This window comes from Hemitrygon akajei, chromosome 9 (assembly GCF_048418815.1).
Source record: "Hemitrygon akajei chromosome 9, sHemAka1.3, whole genome shotgun sequence".
Taxonomy (NCBI): domain Eukaryota; kingdom Metazoa; phylum Chordata; class Chondrichthyes; order Myliobatiformes; family Dasyatidae; genus Hemitrygon; species Hemitrygon akajei.
The window spans coordinates 100,271,507-100,283,755 of record NC_133132.1 but is presented as its reverse complement, the minus strand read 5'-3'; the positions used below and the strand labels follow the sequence as shown (position 1 = coordinate 100,283,755).

The following is a 12,249-nucleotide window of genomic DNA, read 5'->3' as shown; positions in this document are numbered from 1 at the left end:
AACTCATCTATGAAATGCTTATCTAATTTCAGAACACTATTCTGGTAGTTGAATCAGTCAGCATCACATCCATCATAAACTTTGACTCAGCCAATATTTTCTGCCTGTATTCTATTTCACAGCAGCCTTCTCATTCATGCTCAATGACCTTTGCTTCCAATAACTGCAGTTTACAACTCTGACTATCAGCTTTCTAACTGTTCAGAAATCCTTATGGTTTAGTATCCGACTCACTTTCCATGCTCCCTTCACTGGATAATTACACCACTTTTCACCAAGTGTTGGTATATCAAAAATCCAATAATCTGTAAAATCTGAGAGTCTGGCATGAAGATTAAGGGATGCATGTTTAGAGTTTTAGTTCTTCTACCACATGGTACATGGAGCTTAGAAAAATAGAGTGCTATGCGCTAGGGAAATTCTAGGCAGCTTCTAGTAGGTTACATGGTTGGCACAACATTGTGGGCCAAAGGGCCTGCAATGTGCTGCAGATTTCTATGTAGCACATAGTTAAATCTCAACACCACTCTTTAGTCCCTCTTCAGCCCTCAAGGAAAAGCTACACCTTCAGCAGTTCAAGCTACGGAATATTACATCCCACCTGAGGTACTGCATAAATCAGGATGTTGCTAAGCCACAATGGACCAAAAATACTTTGCTTTCCAAAGTTCAGGAGGTTGCAATGAAGTGAAATTCAGATTTGAAACTGTCAAATGTTGTATTCAGCCTTGGAGACTTTAATGATCTAGAATAGGGAAAAATTGTAAAGATCTCAACTCTCCTGACACAACGAGTAAATTCATCCTTATCGACTTCAAATATCTGAAGTCCTATCAACATCACAGTGATTTTAGTAGTAGCACTGTGATTGGTGAAATATCCAGTTCTTTTCTCAATGTTGCGGCAGAGTTCCAAGCACTGCTGCATCAGCTGTTTAAAAGCCTTTATTCAACAAATTCAGACTTATAATTATCCCTTAGTTCCAGCTTTGCATTATAATGCTTCTCAGCAAGTATTTAAATAGAAAACAAAAGATGACATAGCACAGAAAATATCTACAAAAACGATCTAACATTCCCAAATTAGAGTGCAGTATAGGGAAACCTGATATACAGTAGATACTGGCTCTGGTGAGCTCATTGCAAGCAACGACTCATTTTAATAATCTAAGATGAACAGTCAAAAGTAATTGGTAGGAAAACACTAAAACATTCAACATTTTTCACAACCCAAAACCCTTAGCCACTAATGACCTTCCTACTTGTGTATCAAATGACAGCTCGGCACAAGAAAACAGCTATTATTAGTTCGGTGTTACTTCAGGCACTGGTATCCCTCATTACAATAATCCCGTGCTCCAAAATATGTGCTGATCTGATTATGTTGAAATAGCAGCCGTGACCTAATAAGCTTGGAGTAATGTAGCATTCAGTAAAAGACGCATAACCCTTGGGACAAGAATTTTCATGGATACTATTGTGCACTATTACAACCTGTAGGAACTGGAAAAGGAAAGCTCAACTTAACAGGTTTCCAATCCTAATGTGCCAAAATTGCTGAATACGCATTGTTCACTCGACTGCATTTAAAGACAGCAACTTGAAGACATCTCTCATTCTTTATGAATGTACATACTTGACTGCACCACCTACCCCCCTCAACCCTCCCCCACTACAGAATCAGCTTGCATTTATTCCTCTATATTGATAACAAATCCTTAAACTAGCAGTATTATCTGCTGTAATATAGAAGGGCACCGAAAACTCAGCATTCCATCCTGCACCCCTAATCTTTCAAGATTAGCTAGAGCATTTGTGATGTGAATATTAAGTTCAACCATACCCATGAATACAGCATTCCTCAGGGGTCAAGGTGTAGAACACCATACCAACAGTCACACACAGCACAAGGTACGTATAATTATAACAGTTACAAAAATAATATAGCCCAAGTCCTGAGTGTCATGGCCTGTAGACTGATGGTGCATGGGATGTTGTCCTGGAACAGTTCTCATACACTAGTGCAACAGCAGGTCTTTCACTGAGCAAGCTCTGGAGTGCAGCACTGAAGGAAGGGGCCAGCTCCCAACCCAGCACAGACTCCAACATGCTTGCCAAGTTTCTGCTCTCTCCAACACTGCCTCTGGCATCTTCTCCCCCTGGCAGTTGCACCAGGTGACCCCACAGAACGAGGGCTCCATTGCCATTGGTCTCGCCGATGAACCAGTGAACTGGACTTGCAGAATTCTACATTGCCAATATGAAACAGGGGAAATGTCCATGACAATCATTTGCAATGTTTGTTGGATGGCGCACTGCCTTTTACACCTCACTCTGGGTGGGGTGGGAGTTACAGGCAGCAACATGGTACACAATAAGTCCAGCTCCACTGCTATCAAGCAAATCATTAGTGGGACAATGTTTTTAATATGCAGCAGTGTCTTGTGATCATAAAAAAGACACAATGGACAAATAATTACATCATTATCTGAACCCAGAAGAGCCCCTACAACTGAGTGCGCCAACATTTTACCGGGACGAGGTCATGTTATTCAGTCAATCCTGTGCTTATTACACCAACACACAATGCAATGCTTTTCACCATTGGATATTTTAATAGAACAAATTGCACTGTTAATTGATGATGAATCACACAAGAGCTGTAGGACTGAAGGAAGCCAATTCAGCTCAATGCCAGCTCATTGCAACTGCAAGTTTTTCCTCACTCCTTCATCCAATCACTTCCAATCTAAGTGCAAAAAGGTTAATATTTGATGTTCATAACTTTTGCTTCCCACTCTAGCAGTGCATTCAATTATCCCGATGATGGCATATAGAAAATTTTTCCCCCTTAGGTCACTTTTATAATACTATCTGGCAAAGACCATAAAACCAGAATTAGGCCATTACGCCCATAGAGTCTGCTTTGCCATTCCATCATGGCTGATCCATTTCTCCCTTCCTCAGCTCCACTCCCCACAACCTTTGATGCCATGTCCAATCAAGAACCTATCTCGTACTCTCAGTCGCTTCATGCCACGGAAACCAGCATAAGCACTGGTCTTGAGCCTATAAGTCTGTCCCAAGCCTTTATAGGCTCAAGACCAGTGCTTATGCCGGTTTCCGTGGCATGAAGCGACTGAGAGTACGAGACTCCCCACGGATAGGACACCAGTCTATCGCCAGTATCCATTTTCAGCTGGGTGGACTGGAGCAGTGTGTGGTTAAGTGCTTTGCTCAACGACCCAACACGCTGCCTCGGCTGGGGCTCGGATTCACAACCTTCAAATCGCTAGTCCAAAACCTTAACCACTTGGCCACATGCCACAAGAAGCTATCAAGCTCTGCCTTAAATATACCCATATCTGGCCTCCATAGCTGCCTGTGGCAATAAATTCCACAAATTCACCACCCTCTGGCTAAAGAAATTTCTCCTCATACATTTTAAATGAATGCCCCACTATCCTGAGGCCATGCCTTCTTTGTCCTAGACTCCCCTACTATGGGAGTCATCTTTTTCACATCTACTCTGTCTAGGCCTTTCAACATTCGAAAGGTTTCAGTCAGAAACACTCTCATCCTTCTCAATTCCAATGAATCCAGACCCAGAGCTATCAAACATTCGTCGTGTGATAACTCTTTCATTCCCGGAATCATCCTTGTGAACTTCCTCTGAACCCTCTCCAATGCCAGAACATCTTTTCCTTAGATGAGGAGCTCAAACCTGTTCACAATACTCAAGGTGAGGCCTCCCCGGTGCTTTATAAAGCCTGAGCATCACATCCCTGCTCTTGTATGAAAGGCCTCTTGAAATGAATGCGAACATTGCATTTGCCTTCCTCATCACTGACTCAACCTGCAAGTTAACCTTCAGGGTATTCTGCACAAGGACTCCCAAGTCCCTTTGCATCTCAGATTTTTAAATTTTCTACCCGCTTAGAAATAGAAAATAGTCCGCACATTTATATCTACTACCAAAGTGCATGACCATGCATTTTCCAACATTGTATTTCATTTGCCACTTTCTTGCCCATTCTCCTAATCTATCTTAGTCCTTCTGCATCCTAACTGTTTCCTCAACACTACCTGCCCCTCCACCAATCTTCATATCATCTGCAAACTTGGCAACAAAGCCATCTATTCCATTATCTAAATCATTTATATACAGCATAAAAAGAAGTGGTACCAATACCGACCCCTGCAGAATACCACTAGTCACTGGCAGCCAACCAGAAAAAGATCCTTTTATTCCCATTGGCTGCCTCCTACCAATCAGCCAATGCTCTAACCATGTTAGTAATTTTCCTGTAATACCTTGGGCTCTTAACTTGGTAAGCAGCCTTAAGTGTGGCATCTTGTCAAAGACCTTTTAAAAGTCCAATATACAATATCCACTGCATCCTTTATTTATCCTACTTTTAATCTCCTCAAAGAATTCCAACAGGTTCATCAGGCAGGATTTTCCCTTAAGAAAACCATGCTGATCTTGTCCTACCTTGTAATATGTTACCAAGTACTCCATAATCTCATCCTTAACAATTGACTCCAAGGAGGGGGCCACTGTACAGGATTGAATAAAGCTGCAGAAAGTTATAAACTCAGCCAGTTCTATCATGGGCACTACCTTTACCAGCACTGAAAACATTTTCAAAAAGGCTATGCTTCAAAAAAGATGGCATCCATCATTAAGGACCCCTACCACCAAGGATGTGCCCTCTTCTCATTGCTACTATCAGGGAGGAGGTAGAGGATCCTGAAGAAACTCAATGTTTTAGGAACAGATTCTTCCCCACTGCCATCAGTTACTGAATGGGCAATAAACCCATGAACACTACCTCACTAATTTTGTTCATGATCTTTTTTTTACATTATTTAAATATCTTATTGTAATATAATTTTTATAATTGTGTACTGGACTGTTCTCAAAGATTCAAAGCACATTTATTATCAATGTATGTATGCAGTATACAACCTTGAGATTCGTCTTCACCAGACAGCCATGAAACAAAGAAAATCATGGAACCCATTCAAAGAATGCAAAAAAAACATGCAAATAGCAAAAAAGAATGAGGGAAAAAACACAGAATATAAAACACAAATTGAAAGAGTCCAGCACATTCAGTTCAATCTAGTGTTAGGTCATCAGGCCACCCTTATTAAAATCACCCAACAACAAAAAGAGCAACCAGAACACATCATCACGAGTCCAATCCACAAACCGAGGCGACTAAATTTTCAAGACCCAGGACTCCCACACAATTGTCCAGTGGCATCAACTGAAAGGCAGGCTTCTTAGCCTCGAGACTGAACACTTCACTCAAAAGCTCACAAAACATTCTTAGAGACAGCAAAGTTCCAGATCACTCAATTGGCCCAAAAACTCACCACCATAATATAGATCACAGGCTCCAACAGTGGGAGAACTACATTTGAAAGAAAAAGATGCAAAGTTAGTAAAAGAGGTTGTTTTGTGGACAGTCCGAGGGATGTTGCCCTTAGTGGCAATCACTGGCCACGATGTTTCAGAAGGGTTCCTGATGAAGAGTTTCGGCCCGAAACGTTGTCACTACCTCCTCCCATAGATGCTGTCTGGCCTGCTGAGTTCTGCCAGCATTTTGTGTTTTTATTTATTTCCAGCATCTGTAGATTCACTCGTGTTACTTTTTCTCCATGCGTGGTTTAAAGAATAGTGATGGTTATCCATACTGTGACAGTGCAAAGAGCTGAAAGACTAAAGAGTTGCGTAACAATCAAAATTTATATTTGAATTAGTGGGCAGCTCTATGGCAAATGTGACTGGGCAATTCTAGAACTAAGCCCAGCTGAAGGAATTTGTTTACTCCAGTTGTTATGTTCAGCAATATTTTCCTCACTGCTTTCTTGAGCATTACTTTCAAATGTAGGCAGTGTCTGCATGTTTTGATTTCTGACTCCTTTCTTTTGAAATACAATGGATTTTGGTTAATTAAGACACAGGCACCAGTCCATTTTAGTCCAATTAAGCTGCTGCCCCAATTAAAGTTTCATACAAAAAGATGAAAGGTATAAAAAAGACAAATTACTGTTTAACTGAGTAGCAAATATTATATTTCAATGAAATAAAGAATTCTACTAGTACTATAAAATTGAATTAGTTCCTAATAGTTACAATTCAGGAATTCATCCAGTGTACGCATACTGCCATGATTTTTTGATTGACTGCAAATGAACAAAATCAATGCAAACACCCAGTGCAGATATAGGACAGCATCATACAATTCTATTGATATTATCCTCCAAATCTTCATTTCCATTGTAACATTCAAGATGATTGTGACATCTTCAAATTCCTCATAGTTCCCAACTCCTTCAGTAAAACTGTTTTTCACTCCCAACCGTTCCTGACATCTCCAAGCCTGAATTAAAGAATGCACAGTGAGCGAAACAGTTCTGAATTGTCTTGCTGCTTATTTTTCATCAATTAGAAACAAAAATCACAAAAAAAAAACAAACACATGCAACTGACTATTTATAAACTTTACTTCACTTTAAGCAGTGTAGTGACTAATGGCCACACAAGTTCAAGTTAGAAACTGTTCGGCAACACGCTCCTGTCTCAATTAGACGGTTTAGCGTCCCAAATAAATGAAGGGAATCCCAGCTGTTTTTGAAAGTAATAAATCTACCTAGTTTTGTGATGAGTTCCTTAATCATGGACAAGATCAAAATGAAGTCAGAAAAAGTGCACTCATGCTGAAAATATTAAAACATCTGTCGAAAAAACAATAAGCTGTACAGGAGAAATATTTAACTTCTAACTCCTGCACTCTTGCGATGAGGGGAAATGAAAGCAGATATTCTCTGGGTCATGAACCAAGGAAATTAGCCTATTGCATGACAGGCACAATATCTAAACCACAGGGTTGACAGCCTCCCAACACAGGTGTACAGGTTTGTACAAAATCATTCATTTTAACTTGTTTTCAGACTCTGGGCTTCCAGTCAAGGCTGTCATTATTGTAAATCAAGTTATTTTCTTGAAGCAAATGTGCCCCGAATAAATTGTTTATTTCACTGCACAGTTGTCCTGGTGCTGGCCCATGCTGTGCTTTTGCTGATAATTTTTCCAGCAGGAAAAGAAAACAAACTAAAAAAAAGATGGAATTTCATTAGTGTTTATAAGGTGTTTAAGACAATGTTGAAGAAATGAGGGACAGATGATTCCACATGGGGGGCCCCAACTTTGAAACAAATAGGAGTTGACTCTTTAGCAATGAGTCTGTCACACAGCTGATGAACTATACATACCTTTCCTTGCCTCTCAAAGCACCAATTAAGTTAATTTATTAGCTGTCTTCGCAGACGACTGCTCCAAGTTTCTGCTAACTTCTGCTTGAGAAGTTTCCCAAAGGCCAGTTTAATTTCATACCTTAGGAATATTGCTTCTTTCAGAACCCTTTACCAAAGGCAATTGATCCTTTTGCCTTTCAAAGTCTAGGGAACACAAGTTTGTGTCATCTCTTTTCTTAATCTTATACTGCGAGTATAAGTATTATTCTAGGAAATTACTAGCACACTTCCTCCAACGTAAATCTTTCCAAACGCATAGTGATCAATGGCTTTTAGTAGCTTTATGCATATTAAAACATAGCAAAAATGTGTCATTGACGTCAGTGACTAACAGTCTGAGATGTGCTTGAGGCAGCCTGCAAATGTCACTATGCTTCCAGCGCCAACATAACATGCCCCCCACTTACTAACCCCATGTATATTTGGAATGTGGAAGGAACCCGAGTATCTGTAGGAAACGCACAGTCATGGAGAGAACGTATAGACACCTTACATACAACAATGGAATGAACCCAAGTCACTGGTACTGTAATTGCATTATGCTAATTATTATGCCACTGTGACTGAATCTTTACTTATCCAGGAAGGTATGTAGAGATATAGATCAGTTTAACCCCATGAAAACAGTCCCACATTCCATGTTCCTTTGATTATTTCCAGTGCTTTACCACCCAAATGTTTCTCAACATTAACCATTTAAAACTTCAGCTCCATTCTTTAACATCTACCAACACAAAAACCCTTTGTCTTATATTTCCTATCATGAAGGCTATTACATCTATTTTTGCCAGCTCATGTTACCCTTTGAGATTTGCTTCTTCGAGGTTAGTTCACATAACCTACTACATTGTGTGCAATCTAGACCATCAGCAATAATTTGAGGATATTAAATCAACATCCTTGTCAATTCACAATGACCAGTTTCCTTTGCATTAGAACACAAATATAAAGCTTCCAATAGCCTTCCCTGCACTATCTCACAGACCAGGATGACGCTGGAAGTGGAAAAGAGTACTAGATTATTTTCAATGGTGGGCTTTCGGGACTGGATGATTCAGGATAACTAACTTATTGACTGAGCTCAACTTTTTACACAAATATAATTTCAAAGTGATTCACTGGAGAACATAAAAATCCGACAATGTTCAAGTTAACCAGTTTCTTCCTAGGGACCTTCAGAACCCCCCCCCCCCCCCATGGTACAAAGAATCAGCAGAAATACAACATTCAATAAGGTTGCATTCTAACTACAGACAGGCAACTCTATTCTGCAAACACAACTGTGGCTTTAAGCTTTTTAAACACACAACAGACCACCCCATCCCAGATTCAAATTCATACAAAGCCTCAACTGCCAGATAAAATGGTTCCTCTGTGCAGGTATCCTGGATTTTGAACCACCTATTACCACAAATTACCTACCTCTGAAGTAATAAACAGCCACTCAGCTGACTGGCAGATTCTGATAAATAACCATTACAACTAGATCTCATCCCACCTTTCAAAGAAATACATTTTCCACTTTGATGCATAGCTCAAACTTACTTGCTTGCTACAAATGTAGCATATATTGTATACCATACGACCATAAGACATAGGAGCAGAATTACTCTATCTGGCCCATCGAGTCTGCTCTGCCATTCAATCATGGTTGATCCGTTTTTTTGTCCTCCTCAACCCCAGTTTCTGGCCTTCTCCCTGTGACCTTTGATGCCATGTCCCAATCACGAACATATCAATCTCTGCCTTAAGTACACCCAACAACCTGACCTCCACAGCTGCATGTGACAACAAATTCCACAAATTCACCACTCTTTGGCTAAAGAAATTTCTCCACATCTCTGTTTTGAAAGGGCACCCTTTATCCTGAGGCAGTGCACTCTTGTACTGGACTCTCTCACCATGGGAAACATCCTTTCCACATTTACTGTCCAGGCTTTTCAACATTCGATGACATCCCTCCTTATCCTTCTGAATACCAGCAAGTACGGACCAAGAGCCATCAAACATTCCTTGTATGATAACCCTTCCTGATTCATTCCTGAAATCATCTTTGTAAACTGTCTCTGGACCCTCTCCAATCCCAGTACAACTTTTATAAGATGAGGGGCCCAAAACTGTTCACCATACTCAAGGTGAGGCCTCATCAGTGCCTTATAAAGCCTCAGCACCACATCCTCACTCTTGTGTTCTAGACCTCTTGATAAGAATACAAACATTGCATTTGCCTTCCTCACCACCGACTCAGCCTGCAAATTAACCTTCAGGGTGTTCTGCACAAGGACTCCCAACTCCCACTGCATCTCAGATTCCTGAATTTTCTCCGTTTAGAAAATAGTCCACACACTTATTTCTACTACCAAGGTGCATGACCATGCATTTTCCAACATTGTATTTCATTTGCCACTTTTTTTGTTCATTCTCCTAATCTGTCTTAGTCCTTCTGCCTCTTAACAATTTCCTCAACACTACCTGCCCCTCCACCAATCTTCGTATCATCTGCAAACTTGGCAGCAAAGCCATCTATTCCATCATCTAAATCATTTATATACAGCATAAAAAGTGGTCCCAACACTGACCCCTGTGGAACACCACTTGTCACTGTCAGTCAACCAGAAAAGGATCCTTTTATTCCCACTTGCTGCCTCTTACCAATCAGCCCATGCTCTAATCATTTTAGGAACTTTAACTCTTAACTTGGTAAGCAGCCTCATGTGTGGCACCTTGTCAACATATGCAGTATACAACATATATACTTGTGTTATCAAAATACACATACACTCAGTGGCCACTCTTTAAGTGCAGGAATGGAACCTGGAGTGGTCTTCTGCTGCTGTAACCTAACCACTTCAAGGTTTGATGTGCTGTGCATTCAGAGATGCTCTTCTGCATATCACTATAGTAAATACATAGTAATTTGACTTACTGTAGCCTTCCTGTCAGCTTGAACCAGTCTAGCCCTTCTCCTCTGACCTCTCTCATTGACAAGATGTTTTCACCAACAGAACTGCTGCTTTGATTTTTGGCTTCAATGCAGGGACCCTAACACTGAACACCAAATGAAATTGAAAGTAGAAATGAATTACTGTCACATCTGGAAGCAGTGTCTGGGTACTTGGATGGTGGGATTGGAAGAAGTGAAGTGATACATCTCCTGCAAAGGCACAGAAAAGTGGGAAAAGTAGCTTGAGGATAACAGCTGGTGGAGACAAAAATCAGGATGGAGCTTTGCAGAAACTGTCCCTCAGAAATGCTGGACTGGAGGTGGCCAAAATTGTTGATTATTGATGAACTCAAAGGTCATTGAGGTGGAGATGTAGCTGCTTTGAAGAAGGGGTGAGAACAAAAATGCAGTGAATACTTGAGATGTAGGCAAAGGCTCTGTCAAGAGCTTATTTCAGGAGGGAAAGGATCCGAGGCACGCCCGTGTGGAAAGCCTAGTTACTAGGACAGGTACAACAGACAGAAAAACTGGGACAATAGCCACCTTCTTACACTGACTTCTCACCTTTTTACCAGTCCTGAAGAAGAGGCTTGGCCCAAAATATTGACTGTTTATTCCTTTCCGTAGATGCTGCCTGGCCCACTGAGTTCCTCCAGCATTTTGTGTGCTAAGAAGCAGGATAGGATTGCAATAGAGGGCTTAATACTTTAACAGCTACAATTGTAATTGTACACTCTGGCCTGTAGATGGCACTAAAAGGCAATCTTCAATCATGGTACAGTACAGCTAAATACTACAGCCAAGTAAATCCAACAGCGGCACTTTAGTAAACGATATTTGCCATTACATATTCAAGATTAATGTTATTTCCAGATGCAAATAAAGGTGATGAAATATTTGTTACTTGGGATTAGTAATAATAAAAAAACTATATAACATAGCTTATATACTTTGATTGTATGCCTATAAAGTAAAACTTGGCACATGTGTCTGACTGACAGGAAATGATAATGTATTAGTGCTTTGGGGTGGGGGGGGGGGGATGATGTTAATCATCCTTATGCTTGGGAAAGTAACTGTTTTAGAGTCTGGTGGTCCTGGTGTGGGTGCTATGTAGCCTCCTCCCTAATGGGAGTGGAATAAACTGTCCATGATCAGGATGCACGGGGTTCCAAGATGTTATTGTCCCTTTTCTGGAACCATTGCATATATGTTGGCAGGTGGGTTGGTGTCGTTGGATGAGTTGGGCAGTTTTGACTACCCACTAAAGAGCTTTCCTGACCACTGTGGTTTCTGCACCTTGTAGTAATGCAGCTTGTTAGGATGCTCTCTATTGCACATTTGTAGAATGATGTGCGTGTATCTGTGCATAGCCCAGCTCTCTTCAGAAAGAATATGAATTGTTCAACTTTCCTGATAGTGTAAACTTACCATACTCTCCCAACCCACTCATGGTCACCCATCTGTCCAGTGGCTGACTGTTGATATAAAATCTTTCCAGTATACAAACTCCAGGTACCCCACACCAATTAAGGGTTTCTGTTGAGATGAGCTTCCCATGAACCATAAAGGGACCAGTTCTGGTGAATCTTACAACAGACAGGGGTTGGGAAGGGTTCAAGCAACCGGTGGCACAGGATAGTAAAAGGGTAAATGTAAATCAAAAGTGTAAAGGAAGGGGGCAAAAACTAAATTATGTAGCAGAAATTAGAACTGAACTGTAACCACTGCTCAAGGCTCTTTACCTTCATGTTTGTACCTGGTTCACCCATCAATCTGCAATAGTTGGCTGCTAGCTCCTAACAAACCATTAAATAGGTATTTAAAATTTTTCTTTACACTCCATTCCTTATTTCGTTTCAAATCGCCCTTTTATAGAATCTCCTCTAGGCATACAAACATCCAACATTTTTTCTTTTGTCCCAAGTAATCCCAGTTTTTATTGCTCTGCATCCAGTAACAAGGTTTTCAAACCAT

General features: G+C 40.6%; 1 protein-coding gene across 9 annotated transcripts in view; it reads right to left on the bottom strand.

Moving 5' to 3' along the window:
• The window catches only part of ggps1 (geranylgeranyl diphosphate synthase 1), a 98,597-nt gene that overhangs the window by 11,653 nt on the left and 74,695 nt on the right, over positions 1-12,249 (bottom strand). The window contains exons 1-2 of one of the 9 annotated variants that reach the window (XM_073056650.1): positions 10,837-10,908; positions 6,255-6,394 (exon numbers count right to left, since the gene is read on the bottom strand). The exons of 5 other annotated variants lie outside the window; for them this stretch is intronic. Coding sequence is in view for 1 of the 4 variants with exons in the window: in XM_073056647.1 (XP_072912748.1) it covers positions 5,385-5,390 (6 nt within the window). In the remaining 3 variants the exon portion in view is untranslated. Of the gene's footprint in view, positions 1-5,384; positions 5,423-6,254; positions 6,395-10,836; positions 10,917-12,249 lie in introns of those variants that run through there. 3 more of the 9 variants (XM_073056649.1, XM_073056647.1, XM_073056651.1) reach the window with 3 other exon arrangements.